General features: G+C 35.4%; 4 protein-coding genes across 6 annotated transcripts in view; 1 reads left to right on the plus strand and 3 right to left on the minus strand.

The window, feature by feature from the left end:
- LOC104793267 (biotin synthase) overlaps positions 1 to 1,881 on the minus strand; it is a 3,556-nt gene extending 1,675 nt beyond the window's left edge. The window contains exons 1-4 of one of the 2 annotated variants that reach the window (XM_019226814.1): positions 1,784 to 1,881; positions 1,485 to 1,702; positions 1,009 to 1,188; positions 599 to 679 (exon numbers count right to left, since the gene is read on the minus strand). In XM_019226814.1, the coding sequence (XP_019082359.1) occupies positions 599 to 679; positions 1,009 to 1,188; positions 1,485 to 1,697 (474 nt within the window). In that variant the 5' untranslated portion in view covers positions 1,698 to 1,702; positions 1,784 to 1,881. Of the gene's footprint in view, positions 1 to 32; positions 239 to 572; positions 680 to 1,008; positions 1,189 to 1,484 lie in introns of both variants that reach the window. The other variant, XM_010519595.1, reaches the window with a different exon arrangement.
- On the minus strand, positions 2,988 to 4,759 carry LOC104699426 (UPF0725 protein At4g29550-like). The gene is made up of 6 exons (XM_010414732.2): positions 4,337 to 4,759; positions 4,163 to 4,228; positions 3,884 to 4,061; positions 3,655 to 3,779; positions 3,514 to 3,594; positions 2,988 to 3,414 (listed from the first exon to the last, which is right to left on the minus strand). Exons 1-6 carry the CDS (start codon positions 4,712 to 4,714, stop codon positions 3,187 to 3,189), a joined length of 1,056 nt encoding a protein of 351 aa, XP_010413034.2. The 5' UTR covers positions 4,715 to 4,759; the 3' UTR covers positions 2,988 to 3,186.
- LOC104793268 (U11/U12 small nuclear ribonucleoprotein 35 kDa protein) lies at positions 5,190 to 7,428 on the plus strand. Of its 2 annotated transcripts, XM_010519596.2 has the most exons (8): positions 5,190 to 5,383; positions 5,471 to 5,568; positions 5,662 to 5,713; positions 5,919 to 5,989; positions 6,155 to 6,245; positions 6,339 to 6,414; positions 6,564 to 6,642; positions 6,832 to 7,428. In XM_010519596.2, exons 1-8 carry the CDS (start codon positions 5,236 to 5,238, stop codon positions 7,231 to 7,233), a joined length of 1,017 nt encoding a protein of 338 aa, XP_010517898.1. In that variant the 5' UTR covers positions 5,190 to 5,235; the 3' UTR covers positions 7,234 to 7,428. The 2 variants fall into 2 exon arrangements, with proteins under 2 accessions (XP_010517898.1, XP_019082360.1); XM_019226815.1 differs by lacking the exon at positions 6,564 to 6,642 and having other exon boundaries at positions 6,832 to 6,910.
- Positions 10,313 to 10,820, minus strand: LOC104699427. Its single transcript, XM_010414733.1, has 2 exons — positions 10,742 to 10,820; positions 10,313 to 10,645 (listed from the first exon to the last, which is right to left on the minus strand). The coding sequence occupies exons 1-2, from the start codon at positions 10,793 to 10,795 to the stop codon at positions 10,313 to 10,315; spliced, it is 387 nt and encodes a 128-aa protein (XP_010413035.1). The 5' UTR covers positions 10,796 to 10,820.

The raw sequence follows: 14,756 nt of genomic DNA on the forward strand, positions 1-14,756 counted from the left end.
TCAGAATTTCTTTGTTTTCATATCGAAGTTACCTGAACAGACGTTGATTCCAGCATCACGAACATGCTCAAGAGTTTCAAGGCGATCATCATAACTTCTAGTAGTGATAACGTTTGGGTAGTACTCTCTTGAGGTATCAAGATTGTGGTTATACGCAGTTAGGCCAGCCTTCTTTAGCTCTAATGCTTGTTGTTTCTCAATCATGCCTAAGGTGCAGCAAACTTCCATCCCCATGCCTCTGTTGCAAAGTGAGAGTCAAGAGACTATATTCAACATCTTGTTCACTTTTCTCACGGATCCAAGTTCACTTTGACAGGATTACTTTAACAGATAAAATGATAAAATCACTCAACAGATTCATTCAAAAACCAATAAAAAGAATGCACAACACTTTTTTAGTAATCGTAGCCTGTGAATCATATTTTAGGCTATAGAGCAGTTGCTTTAATACGGAAAGCAGTTGCAAGAAGATCATATGTAATAGAAACAAGGAGATTTAAAATGAAAGTCCAACTTAAAAAGGTATTATAATAACTCCTCAGGTATTGCCAACAATAGTAAGGGAAAGGTACCTTATTTCTTTGATGTATTCAAGTATTTGGCTGAAGTTGGTTTTCCGTCCAATTGTATCTCGCCAAGCAGCACCCATGCAAAAACGCGTGCTACCAGCTTCTTTTGCCTAACAACGCATTAACTTCATTAATTCAAATCAGAGGAGCCTTGTTACATTCTTAAGATTCTCGGATCCTACATTTTCAGTTGTAAACATCCTCAAACTTCTCGTTTTATAGAGAAAAATGAGTGTCTACAGAATGCATCTTAGACTCTTTTGGGTAGAAAACAGATTGATGAATAAATATGCCACATCAGGGGATAAAAGCAAAGTTCCATAATGGGACTAGATTATGAAACCTTCCTGCCAGTTTTAACATTCCTCAAGTTTCTTTCTAATACATTGTTCTAAAGAACATACATTCAGCAAAATAAATTCACAAGAAAACTGCTAACCTTCTTTGCAGCATCAATGACAGCATCCTTGGACATGAGTCTTTGTGCCTTAACTCCAGTGCTATATCTGGAGGACTGAGGACAATATGAACAGTCTTCGCTGCACCCACCAGTCTTTATGGAGAGGAGAGTACATTGCTGAACCTCCCTGAAGTTATGAACATGTCTATGAACCTGAGCCTGAAAACCCAAAGAACCCACATAACATCGTCATTCAAGTAAAATACAACTTATAAAGAAATCAGATGAGCAACCAAATGAATAATACCAAAGACAATGTTCTGGGAATATACACTAAATTCCTCAGACAAGAATCCTGGAAGTTAACACAAATGTTTCAAAGAGATTCAAGTTCAGGGCTAAACTAAAAATCGATACTTTCATCCGATTTTTATTGTAATTTGACAGAAACTAGAGTAGATTGAACAACAAAGGGAAGAGTAAGTGAATAAGTGAGAAGCGGGAAAAAAAATTACTCCATGGAAGAGGAGGTCAAGAACAGGAGAATCATAGACAGCCTTGATTTCTTCTCTACTCCAGTCATTTCTTGGACCTTCTCTTATGGTCCTTTCAGCTTCAGATGAAGCAGCAGATGAAGAAGAGTAAGAAAAGCAAGAAGCAGACTGTAGACCACCCGACGAGGCAAAGGGTCTCAACTGAGATCGAAACACCGATCGAACCAGCATCATTTGATCTGCAAATCAGATGACTTTTTTTTAAAACCAGATTTGGTGGTTTGTGCTAAAAAAGCTTTCACTCCAGTGAGACTCCTTACCTAACCAAATCCAGCCACCGTTGGAGTTTCCGCCTTTGTGTGGTGGTCCTACAAGAACATAGTGACAAAACCCCGACAATTAAATGGGCTTTAATAGGCCCAGTTTATATTTTGGGCTTAAAAATAATAATCAAATAAACGACGACGTTTCTTCTTTATTTCATTGAATCGTACTAGCCGGAGCCGCCGTGAGAGAGAGAAGTATCGTTTTCAAGAATATTGTCAATTGTGTAACCAAGTTGTAAAAATTCATGTGGGTAACTCATATATAATAGACTCAGTTAACCGTTTTGGCCTGTCGCTTTTACAGCTTGTTATTTTGTATGAAGAACCATTAGACTGTGCATGGCTGCTTTCTTTAATGTGACCTTTTTTTAGAATTTTTTATGATAAGACTCGGAGAATGTATGTTAGGCATTCAAATAAGAATGAAACTGCAAAACAGAAGAGATGAGACAGCAAACAATTGCAAATGAATGCAAGTAAAACTCAAAGACAAAGAGTCAAAACTCATATACTCCAAATTGACAGAGGTGAGACTAGTGTAGATGACCTTTTCTTACAAGTAGACAGATAAGAGTGGATCAACAAAATTATAGGTGAATACTGCAAATAAAAGAGATAAACGACAAACTCGGTGCTCCTTAAGGTTGCACAACTTCATGTAGAACCAAAACGGAATTCAAAGTCATTATCACTTGCATGACAAGCAAGGAAGAAGCAAGACAAAGGCATTTTTAACTTAGTCTCAAGAAAGACCAAGATAACCGGTTAGATTCTTAAATACATAAAGACATAATGGGACGATAAGATACTTAAAAATACATAAACACATAATGGTGGGTGGCTTTCACACCAAACACTTGACTTCAAGGGACATATGACCTGGAATTCCATCCATTGTTCTCCTTATGATAGCATTCCTTATGATAGGATATTTGCCGTCTTGGGCACAGGATGTGAAGGTAATGTAGAAGATTGCATTCTCGGACTTGGTTTGCTTCTTAGAAAACACATCTGCTCTGGTTTGCACAATTACCTTTTTCAGGTCAAATGAACTTTCACCCAGTGATGAGAACTGCAACCGTAAATTATTATACTGTTAGTAAGATTATTATATGTCTTCTAATCTTTTAAGAATAAAATGAGTATCTTCCTTTATTTACGCTATTTAAAAGTGTTGAATATGATGATTATTGTTTGTAACAATAATGTTATGATTAAATAATAATCTCTTTTACTATACTTTGGGTATACTATATATATAGAACCAAAATGGAACTAAAAGTCATTATCCCTTTGCATGACTAGCACACAAGCAAAAACATTAAACTAGTCGCCATCTCAAGAAACATCTACATCAAATAGATACTTAAAAAATACATAACATAAGATGGTTGCTTTCACACCAAACACTTGACTTCAAGGGACATATGACCTTGAATTCCATCCATTGTTCTCCTTATGATAGCATTCCTTATGATAGGATTGCCGTCTTTACGGGCACAGGATGTGAAGGTTATGTAGAAGATTGCATTCTCGGACTTGGTTTTCTTCTTAGAAAACACATCTGCTCTGGTTTGCACAATTACCTTTTTCAGGTCAAATGAACTTTCACCCAGTGATGAGAACTGCAACACAACATCAAGAAGAGATGTCATTATAAGCTACCTAGTACACAAATTCCTATCCTCTTTTTGTTGTCAAAATCTGTGTTTTTTTTTTCTCACCGGGAAAGAATTGGTGCGCAACGAGAGTTCCAAGTAGAGAAGAAGCCAATCCTTTTCTTCTTCCAGCTCTGACTCTTTCAACTGCAAAAATCAAGTCAAAATGTGTTCTCAAGGCATGTGTGAAGGGATAAAAAGGGATACCTCGTAGAATTGCAGGTTGTCACTGGTGGTGGTATCCTCAGGCAACGAGTTGGGCATATCACCTGTGAAGAAAGCATCGACGGCAAGTTTGTCAAAGTGGTCACAGATTGGGAAGCCTTCCTTCTCTGCAAGGAGACATGACATGACATGACGACCAAGAAAGATTAGGACACAATAACAATAATAATAATAATAACAACAAGAGATGCATAGCCAATTTAAAAATTACCTGGCAATAATGTGCATTGGGTTGTAATGAAACTCACGCAGCAGCCATCTTTCGCAGACTTAACCACCCTTGTTAAGAACTCGCAAATGGAAAACTCTCGAGTTGGATCCCTTACATAAAATTTTACAAGCGTAGGATACTCCTCGTGGTCTAGGCAGAAATATTCAAGGTTTGTCCGCTGCGAAGAAGATGAGAATAATATTTAAGAACTTGTACGATATATTTGATAAGATAACAGAAGAAGAAGAAGGAGATAAAAGAGAAACTTAAAAGACTTACATTTTGCAGATTGTAGCAGTGAAGCCCAACTTTACCAAACAGGCCCTCATCCTGTCTATAATAACTCTGATGGATGGAGAGGGTCCAAAATCAGAATAATGATATGATATGATATGGATCAGTAGCATAAAATAAACCCCCCCAGAATTACGTAAACAAGAGTGCAAAAATTACCTTATATGGCTCATCGTAGGGAAAGGAGGTCAAAGGGATTTCAAAGTTAGGAGAGTAAACAGGAGAAGGAGGACAGTAAACAGGAGAAGGAGGACAGTAAACAGGAGGAGAAGAAGGACAGTAAGAAGGAGAAGGATAGTAATCAGGAGAAGGAGGAGAATTAGGCCAGTTAAAAGAAGGAGAAGGACAGTAATCAGGAGAAGGTGGTTCGTATGTTGATCGTGAAATGCAAGTTTCCTCCTCGTCAGAGGGCCCATCCCACAACATATTCTTGCCAAGCTTAAAAGATTCAATAGCATCGGGGCGCAACAATCGGCTCTGTAACAGCAACTGCCTCGATACAAAGTAATTACCGCGTACAGTTGGTACAAGGATCATATAGAAACTTTCCCCTTCCAGCCGATGATGATATGGTGTTAAAGCATCATACAGTTCCTTACAACAAACAAACAAAAAAAAATTAGAATCATGCATGAGAGTTAGATGATGCAAAAGAGAGAGAGAGTGAGAGAGATCCAATTACCTTATAACTCGGGGGCCTACCGGTTTCTTGTAGCTTCAACAAGGCGAAAGATTTTGAAAAAAGAAAAGAAAAAGAAGGATTCGATAATCAATTAAAATCTCCCAAAGGACTCTCGAACCCTAATTTATAGTCCTATCAAAGCACAATCAATCAGGAATTGAACGCAGTTTTATGAAAAGCAATTCGCCATATCAAATATGAAAACAATCTTATGGGTTTGGTGAGATTTCAGCTTAAATAGGCTTTAATAGGCCCAATTTATATATATTGGGCTTAAAATAGTATTCAATTCGAACGACGACGTTGGTTCTTTATTTCATTGGATCGTTGTTGACTAGTCCGAGCCGCCGTGAGAGAGAAAGAAGAGGGAGAAGAAATGAGCGGCGGAGGAAACAACGTCGTGAACAAAGTGTTCTACGCGACTTCGTATCATCCGATTCAAGCCGGAAGCATCGACGGAACCGATGTTGTTCCACATGATAACGGCGTACGTCGAGCTCTACTCTGTTATCACGCCGGCTTATGTATACTCTCTCTTTTGTTCCTCTCTTCAGTGTTTCTCCGGTCCTGAAATCTAACAGTCATTGATTTTGGTTTTTTTTTTTCGGAAGATGATCCTTCTGGTGATTCGAAAGCTGTTGGAGATCCTTACTGTACTCTCTTCGTGGGTCGTCTCTCTCATCATACTACGGAGGATACTCTTCGAGAGGTGAAAAATTGGAATTTTCACTTAGTTTTTTTTTTTTTAATGTTGGTGTAAAACTATGTTTTGAGTATGATTATGGATGTTTCTTCTTCACAGATGATGAGTAAGTATGGTAGGATTAAGAACTTGCGCTTGGTTAGGCACATTGGTAAGATTTTGCCACTGTTCTGCAGCTTCTGCGTATGATATCAGCACTTTGCTTCATCTTTAGGAAATTTATGATCTTTGGTTTGTTGCTTCTACCAAGCTATTCTCTTAGTAGAACTGTGATTATACAAGTATTTACTCCAATTTCCACATTGTGTAGTTTTTATCTGATTTTTGAGTCTCCTCTTCTTGTTCCCTTTTTGTAGTGACGGGTTCTTCACGAGGATATGCTTTTGTGGAATTTGAGAGCGAAAAGGATATGCTCCGTGCTTATGAGGTGCTGTGATGCCAAAAAAATTGCGTTTTTACCTCTTGTTTTTGTTCTTGAAAGCTGTCTGAAATCCTTACTAAGCCAACGCATTGAAGATATCCATGTACATGCTGGTTTCTGGAAACTGGTGTTGTTTGTCAGAGTGAGAATGTTTGTGATGTTTTTTTACAGGATGCTCATCATTCACTAATAGATGGTAGAGAGATTATTGTTGATTACAATCGGCAGCAACTGATGCCTGGATGGATACCAAGAAGACTAGGTCTGCCGTTCTTTTAACTTCTTTTTTTGTCTCTCTCATGAACTGTCTATAGGAGTTATATCTTAATGCCCACACCTTCTTCTCTCTAAACAGGAGGTGGGCTTGGTGGTAGGAAAGAATCCGGACAACTTCGTTTTGGAGGACGAGAAAGACCATTCCGCGCTCCCTTGTACGGTTTTGTTTTGCTCTTCATTTAGCTTGTCCAAAGATATAACACCAGCAGCAAAGCATAGTGGCATGAACCTTCTTCTGATTTTCATATTCTTCAAAGGATAAGTATTTTTATAAGTGGGCATTCTTTCTGTTTGTTGATATCAGGCGACCTATCCCTCATGAAGATTTACAAAAACTCGGCATTCAGCTTCCACCTGAGGGAAGATATATGTCACGCACGCAGGTCTACTTTGTCTTTTAACTTCAGAACCAATCTACAGTCATTCAAACTTTATCCCTATTTTTTGTGTCATGCTAGCTAGCTTTTATCAGGTCTTTTGTACATGTTCTTCTGATAGAAGTAACATATTGATGGGATTGTTCAATGCCACTATGATAAAGTGCTAAGCACTATAGCTTGTTGTGGATGCAGATCCCATCACCTCCGAGGAGAAAAGCAAGTGCGTCGGATGATAGAGAGGAAGGATATTATCGGGAAAAGAGTTCTGTAGAAAGGGAAGAAGAGTTTAAAGAGCGAAGCAGCCATAGGTATAATCACAGTCACAGGTCGAGCTCACACACACACAGTTCGCATAGAAGACGCAGCAAAGACAGAGAGGAGCGTTCTAGGACAGAGTCCCGTTCCGATAGGAAAGAGAGATCACGAGGTACGGAAGCTAGATATGGTGACAACAAGGGTAAAGTTTCTGACAGCAAAAGATCAAAACGCGCAGAAGAAGAAGAAGAGCGCTCTCACAAACGTCATAAACACATGCATTCCCACCATCATCATCATATGAGGCCCTCTAGTCGAGATCATCATTCCTCTGACTGAATAAGTTTCTGACGTTTCTGAGAGATTATATATCTGTAATGTTTTTTATTTTCTGAGAGATTATATATCTGTAATATAGTTTTCTTTTTTAAGAATGGAGATCGATAGTGGAATCAAAGAAGTTCGTTGAGATGAAATTCAAATATGAGGGAAGTGATTCAAACATTATTTTCCAGTGGAAAATTTCCACACACATATCTAGCTCGATCCATTTTTTTTTCTTCTAAACATTATTATTGTTACCCTATCTAGACGATGTTCTGTTTATTATGGGATTGCTTTTTCTTTTTAATTGATATCATTATTATATGCACTTTCGTTATGTTAATCGACTCATGCAAATGATATGTATTTTTAATTGTTTATATATTTATATTATTTTATGACTATAATAAAATTATCAATTATTTGATTGTTATTCAGTTTACATTAAACTCTATATAAATATAAATTGTAGGTATAATTTTTTATATATGACAACAAATTAGTCATATTTTGATTCTTTGAAATGTTGAATAGATATTAACAAAAAAAAATAAGCAAAACACATGTACAATATTATTATTTTTTTTTTCAACTATGTAAAAAAATGAGCATGAGAGCCAAATGAATCGAAAGATTCATATTTGGTTCGCGAAGAGATCATAGAACTTTTTTTTTAATGAATGGAAAAATAATCTACTTTCACTAAATGATTTATTAGATAATCGAAAGCAGAGGATATTAAATACTATTAGAAATTCAGAAGAATTGCATGAAGGAGCTATTCAACAATTAGAAAATGCTCGGGCTCGCTTGCGTAAAGTAGAAACGGAAGCGGATCAGTTTCGCATGAATGAATACTTTGAAATCGAACGAGAAAAATTAAATTTGATTAATTCAACTTATAAGACTTTGAAACAATTAGAAAATTACAAAAATGAAACCATTCTTTTTGAGCAACAAAGAACAATTAATCAAGTCCGCGAACGGGTTTTCCAACAAGCTTTACAAGGAGCTATAGGAACCCTTAATAGTTGTTTGAGTAACGAGTTACATTTACGTACTATTAATGCAAATATTGGGATGTTTGGTACGATGAAAGAAATAACTGATTAGTCATTTCTTTACGATTATGATAGGCATTATTTTTTTTTCTTCCAAAAAAGAATCAGGACAATACTCATGGTAACCATTAGAGCCGACGAAATTAGTAATATTATCCGGACAATACTCATATGTAAAATATTTTTATGTATGTGTTTTTAAAATACATAAAATAGACTCTCAAAAATATCATACCATCTATTTTTTATTGTCACATTAGCAATTTGTTAGTTCATTAAAAATATCCTTTCGTATAAAATTTTAATACAAGCTCTCAATTTTCATGTGGTTTTCGTATTACTTTCGAACATCTAATACATTATATAATACTCTATTAATACAAATAAAAGATTAAAAAGTTGAAATAAGAAACAAAATATCATGGATTTTTAAAATAGAAAACGTAAACACATATCCCGACAAAGCCTTCCTTACGATGAGCCCACTAAGGAGCGTATCCAACATCTTTGTAACTTTATTACGCTATTACCCGTCTAAGTGTGCCAGTTGATAACAATCTCATCCACGTACATGGAGGTATTCGTTATAACATTAGTTGGGGTAAATGTTTTGTATAAGTAATTGAGTTAGCAATTTAACATTCATTTTTCTCTCCCTCAATATGACATTAAACATTCATCATGAATTTTGAATAAGAATAATATATGATAATATTCTTCATTCTTACTTTCCTAAATACATCTAACTAAATTTGGATTTTTCTTGTTTTTGATATGGTTGAATAATTGCTTATTCAACTTGATTCATTTGAAAAGGTTAATGCTAAATGATATTTATACAACTTATTTGGAGCTTTAGTTGATGAGCATTTGAAAATTTATAATTTGAAATTTCTTGTTGGATTGGTGATGTTATTTTTGTTTTTATGATCTTTCATGTATCGGAGACATAGATATGAAATTCCACAATTCGGTTAGAATACAACCTATTTCTAAAAAGGAAGCAACGAAGAGTCCAAAAAAAAACTTTCTTGATACAATCTGTACAAATTATGAAAACCAGAGTTTGATGATAAAGCTTACCTTTTTCAGATTGTTTTTTGCTTATAACTTTAGTTTATTTGGTATAAACTAATTGACAGCAAATTAGTCATGTTTTGGTTATTTGAAATGTTGAATAGATATTAACAAAAAAATAAACAAAACATATGTAAAATATGAACAAAACATACGTATAATAGATCCGGAGTAAATCTTCTAGTACTCGTCTCGCATCTCAGCGCTGAATTCACTTGTCAACTACCTCTCCAGTCTACTAAAACTCGTCTCGCATCTCAGCGCTGAATTCACTTGTCAACCGCCACTCAGGTCCCGCTAAATTTCGTCTCATGATCATGTTTATATTTCTGTATTTGGGATCTAGTTTCATGCTCTCTTTTGTATTCTTAATGGCTTTGTTGACGCCTAACATGAAATAAAAATCTAATGGCTATCAAAATTTTAATGGCTGTCTCTGCAGGGGTTTGAAGAATATTGTGTAACCAAGTTCTGAATGTTCATGTGGGTGACTCATATATAATAGCCTGTGAAAACTGCGCTTTTACAACTTGTTATTATGAAGAACCTTTTTTAAGAATTTTTTATGATAAGAATCTTAGAATGCATGTTAGGCGTTCAAATAAGAATGAAACTGCAAACAGAAGAGATGAGGCAGCAAAGACAAAGTCAAAACTCATATACTCCAAATTGACAGAGGTCAGACTATTCTTACAAGTAGACATATAAGAGTGGATCAACCAAATTATAGGTGAATACTGCAAACCAAAGAGATAAACAACAAACCTGGTGCTCCTTAACGTTGCACAATTTCATGTAGAACCAAAATGGAATTCGAAGTCATTATCACTTGCATGACAAGCAAGGAAGAAGCAAAACAGCAAGCCAAGCCAAGGATCGAATTAAGAAGAGAGAAAAAGGGAATTCGAGTTTGCGATTATCAGAAACATCGCCAACTTGTACAAAACACTTGCAAGCTAAACATGAGGAGAATTAGGAGGAGAAGAAGGAAAGTAATCAGGAGAAGGAGGAGAATTAGGCCAGTTAAAAGAAGGAGAAGGACAGTAATCAGGAGAAGGTGGTTCGTATGTTGATCGTGAAATGCAAGTTTCCTCCTCGTCAGAGGGCCCATCCCACAACATATTCTTGCCAAGCTTAAAAGATTCAATAGCATCGGGGCGCAACAATCTGCTCGGTAACAGCAACTGCCTCGATACAGAGTAATTACCGCGGACGGTTGGTACAGGGATCGTATAGAAACTTTCCCCTTCCAGCCGATGATGATATGGTGTTAAAGCATCATACAGTTCCTTACAACAAACAAACAAAAAAAAATTAGAATCATGCATGAGAGTTAGATGATGCAAAAGAGAGAGAGATCCACAATATAGAAGAAATCCAATTACCTTATAAGTCGGGGGCCTACTGGTTTCTTGTAGCTTCAACAAGGCGAAAGACATTCTTGGAAGATTATGACGAAAACAAAAAAAGATGAAGATTAGATATTCAATTAAAATCTCCCATAGGACTCCAACCCTAATATATATTACTATCAAACCACAATCAATCAGGAATTCAACCATATATAAGTTAAAAGAAACCGACAATAAGTTATTGAGCTTTTCTAGACTCTAAAAGCCCAATTCATCGGGTTAAAGCCATTGGGCTTTTTCTCAAAAAACCCAATTCATTGGGAGAAAATTTACCGAAAAAGAAAAAGAAAAAAAAAAACGGACCATTGCAAAAGCCTCTTCTATTTCAATTTTCAACTTTGATTTTGGTTTAGGTTCCGTTTATTATGATGGGGTTGTTAAATGGGGAAGAAACAAAATTTTGGTGTAGTTTCTATGAGCAAAACCTTAGTTTTTGGCTCATAGTTTCTATATAATGATAAAATTCTGTTAATTAGTATCGCTCTCTAGTGTAAAATTCTAAAACTTAAATGCTTGTAAACTAACTTTGTATACGAATGTGAGTAGGGACACGATGTCGCTGCGATGGCATGCCCTGAACGCGTCGTCGTTAGATTGGACATTTCTGAAAAAGGCTCTCAAGAAAGCTAATGAAGTTAATCATAATTATATTAATTACTTTCCTGATAATTAACGTTTGTTGTGAGATAATGATAATCACTGATAAAGACTTACGGCTCCTCACCGAAACATTATTATTATTACCCTAGCTAGACGATGTTCTGTTTATTAGGGGGTTGCTTTTTCTTTTTAATTGATATCATTTATTATATGCACTTTTGTTATGTTAATCGCTGAAACTTCAGCCTCTGCTTCGAATAGAGCACGGAACACAAACGTATTTATGAACTATTATATAAGCCTAGGTTACAAGCATATCGGTATATTTCTTAGGTTACAAGCAAATTAGGTTGACAAGCATTGTTTTGGTAAACATTGAGTATGAAAAACAAAGGACCACAGGTATATTTCATGCAAAATATGGTTTTATTAAGAACCGTACGTGTTTGAGAATGTTCACAATTTAAGCATATACCGTGAGGTCCGTGACTGTCTGTCGCAAGAGATTTTACGAACAATAATTGCTACTTCTTCTCTCTTAAAACAAACTTGTTGGCTCTCTATTTTTCTTAGCACTTCCTCAATGCGCCCTTCAATTAGGAAAAACGTAAAACGAGGAAACAAAGCTTTAAAATAGGAAGTTTCGGCCAGGAAAGTAAACTCTTAAAAAGGAATATATATGATGAAAGAAAATAAGAAAGCAGAGTTGTAGAAAAAGGACCCTCATATGTACACATCTTGAGAATCATATGTTACTATTTCCAAATCCAGACTAACAAATTAAATAACGGTTGGATTAAATATAATGAATGTAACCAAAAAGAATGAACAACTCAAGCCATCATTGTACAAACAAAAGTCGCGCGCACATGTCTACATAGTCGATCTAACTCTCCCTGGTTATTCCTTCATGTAGTTCTTCTGATTATCAAAAGTCGCGTGCACATATTTATAATTTTAATAATACTATTAATTAATTAAAAAAATACATTGGATTATTGGTTCGGTTCGGTTTATCATTTGGGTTGAGAAAATTTATAACTGAATAGTTGGAGTGTAGAATTGGATTTGGTATAGGTTGGTTTGTTCGGTTTAAATGTCCACATCTACTTTTTTAAAACCCAAAAATAAAAATAAACCCAAATAAAAAATATGATCGAATGGTATACCTCCGGTTATTATTTCTATTGAAAACATGTAGGGTTGATCGAACATAGTTTGTTACTATTCTTTTTTGATTTGTATAATAAGAAGATTAACAATAAGCATAAAAATGTAAGTTTCATATATTGTTTCTCAAAATTTTACATTTCTCTTTTTATATGTATATATATATATATTTTTCCTTTATATTAATATCTTTAGAATCCTACTTTTATTTACCTATATAGATTTGGGAAGAAACAAAGAAAGGAACAAGGCAAACAATTGTAAAATATAGAAAATATCGGAAAAGAAAAAGGAAAGTCTAATAAGAGATGGGACCTTAATTAAATAATTCGATAAGTAACAGAAGTTGTAGTTTTGCATATATATATATATATATATGTCAAAGACTGGATTTTGTCCGAGGGGAAACTCTCACATTCACAAACCAAAGATGATGAAGGAGACGGAGAAAACCCTAACTTCAATCAATCTTCCTCCAAAGCTAGCGAAACAGATAATGTGGTGGCTTCCCATAAAATTTCTGGGCCAATTCAAAACTGTATCAAAAGAATGGAGATCGAATATCGATAGTCTACTCGGAGAAGAATTCGTTGAGAAGAAACTCAGATATACTGTATATAAGCCATGACGGAAGAAGAGTCTATTCAAACATTGTTTATCTAGTAGCTCAATTCCATTTTTTTTTTTTTTTTAATCTATCTTTTTATTGATATGATCATTATTATGTATGCACTTTTATGTTATGTTAATCGCTGAAACTTTTTATTGATATGATCATTATTATATTATATATGCACCTTTTTGTTATGTTAATCGCTGAAACTTCAACCACTGCTACGAGTAGAGCTCGGAACACAACGTCTTGAGAGATATTGATGGATCTGATAAGCCTAGGAATGGGATACAAGCATATCGGTATATATTTCTTTGGTTACAAGAAAATTAAAATTTGACAAGAAGTGTTTTGGTAAACATTGAGTATGAAAAAAGAAAGGAACACAGTATATATCAATTACGCAAAGGTTTTATTAGGAACCGTGTTTGAGACTTATCACAATTTAAGCATACCGTGACTGAATCGCAAGAGATTTTACGAGTTGAAACATCATAACACATAACAATAGTTGCTACATCTCTTAAAAATAACTTGTTTTAAAAGTAGGCATTCAATTTTTCTCAGCACTTCCCTCAATGCTTGGTAATATTGTCAAAGAATTAGGCTAAACGTCGGACTAGTGAACTGAATTTATAGTTGGCGTCGCTGTATTAGAGAATACCATCATAACGCCATTCATTGCCTCTCACCCTCAAAGAAACCCCATCGTTCTGGAAGTATCGATGTTGCTTGCTCTCCACATGATATGGTCACTTTTTGATTTTCTTCATTCGTGATCTTGACCGTTTCTTGATCTTGACTCATATCCACAACAGGAAAATGTCTTTATGAATCGGTAATGAGTTTTATGTCTAAACTCTAAAACATGGATTAGAGAAAGCGAGAAAGTACTAATAGCGTTTGGTATAACAAAATTCAGATATCATTCGTATGAAAACAATTGTAGCTGCTTTAAATTTGGAGGAAGCCATGGGGAAAGACATCAGATCAAGACTTGACTCCAATCGTGATGAGAAGCTAATATAAATTATTATAGGCACAATGCAAAAGGTAGCTCTGCTGTTTCTTATTAAACCCAACAAGCACCCGTGTCTGACTTAATGCCATCAATATATAAACAAACCCATTCTCGCATCCACAATAAACATTAGAAAAACAAAACCAAATAATCCGAATATGTAGCCAAGAGTATTGAATCATGAAACTACTGAAAAAATCTATAAGTTCCATGGGTCTTCCTCTGGCCTTTGATCTGGGCTCCAAGCGGCAGTCAGGTCGCCATTAAAGCGGCGCCTGCTGTTGACTCAGTAAAGATGGAGCCTTTATTCGTAAAACATAAACATTTCGAAAAACGCACAGATCTGTCATAAAGAAGTTTCAAACTAAACAGAGATGATTGATGCGGAGAGAGAACAGAGAGGTATGAATTTGAGATTATACATATATATATAGTGGGAGCGTGTGGGAGATTGCAAAACCCTAGCATTTTGTGTTGTGTATAACGGGTTTTTTTAGCCCAATAAGGCACCCATTAGTTGGGCCCAATATAGCAATTAAATTAAATCAAACGACGTCGTCGAACCGATCTCACGAGTCAAATCA

This window comes from Camelina sativa, chromosome 6 (genome assembly GCF_000633955.1).
Source record: "Camelina sativa cultivar DH55 chromosome 6, Cs, whole genome shotgun sequence".
In the NCBI taxonomy this organism is placed as follows: Eukaryota; Viridiplantae; Streptophyta; class Magnoliopsida; order Brassicales; family Brassicaceae; genus Camelina; species Camelina sativa.

Bases quoted from the DNA above. Each gene is read 5' to 3' on its own strand.
- LOC104793268 (XM_010519596.2), top strand. From the start codon at position 5,236: ATGAGCGGCGGAGGAAACAACGTCGTGAACAAAGTGTTCTACGCGACT. The intron at 5,569-5,661 runs GTGAAAAATTGG...TCTTCTTCACAG, and splicing joins CGGAGGATACTCTTCGAGAG to ATGATGAGTAAGTATGGTAG. The intron at 6,415-6,563 runs GTACGGTTTTGT...TGTTGATATCAG, and splicing joins AGACCATTCCGCGCTCCCTT to GCGACCTATCCCTCATGAAG.
- LOC104699426 (XM_010414732.2), bottom strand. From the start codon at position 4,714: ATGATCCTTGTACCAACTGTACGCGGTAATTACTTTGTATCGAGGCAG. The intron at 4,229-4,336 runs GTAATTTTTGCA...TCCATCCATCAG, and splicing joins CCTACGATGAGCCATATAAG to AGTTATTATAGACAGGATGA. The intron at 3,415-3,513 runs GTGAGAAAAAAA...GTTGTGTTGCAG, and splicing joins TGCGCACCAATTCTTTCCCG to TTCTCATCACTGGGTGAAAG.
- LOC104699427 (XM_010414733.1), bottom strand. From the start codon at position 10,795: ATGTCTTTCGCCTTGTTGAAGCTACAAGAAACCAGTAGGCCCCCGACT. The intron at 10,646-10,741 runs GTAATTGGATTT...GTTTGTTGTAAG, and splicing joins GTAGGCCCCCGACTTATAAG to GAACTGTATGATGCTTTAAC.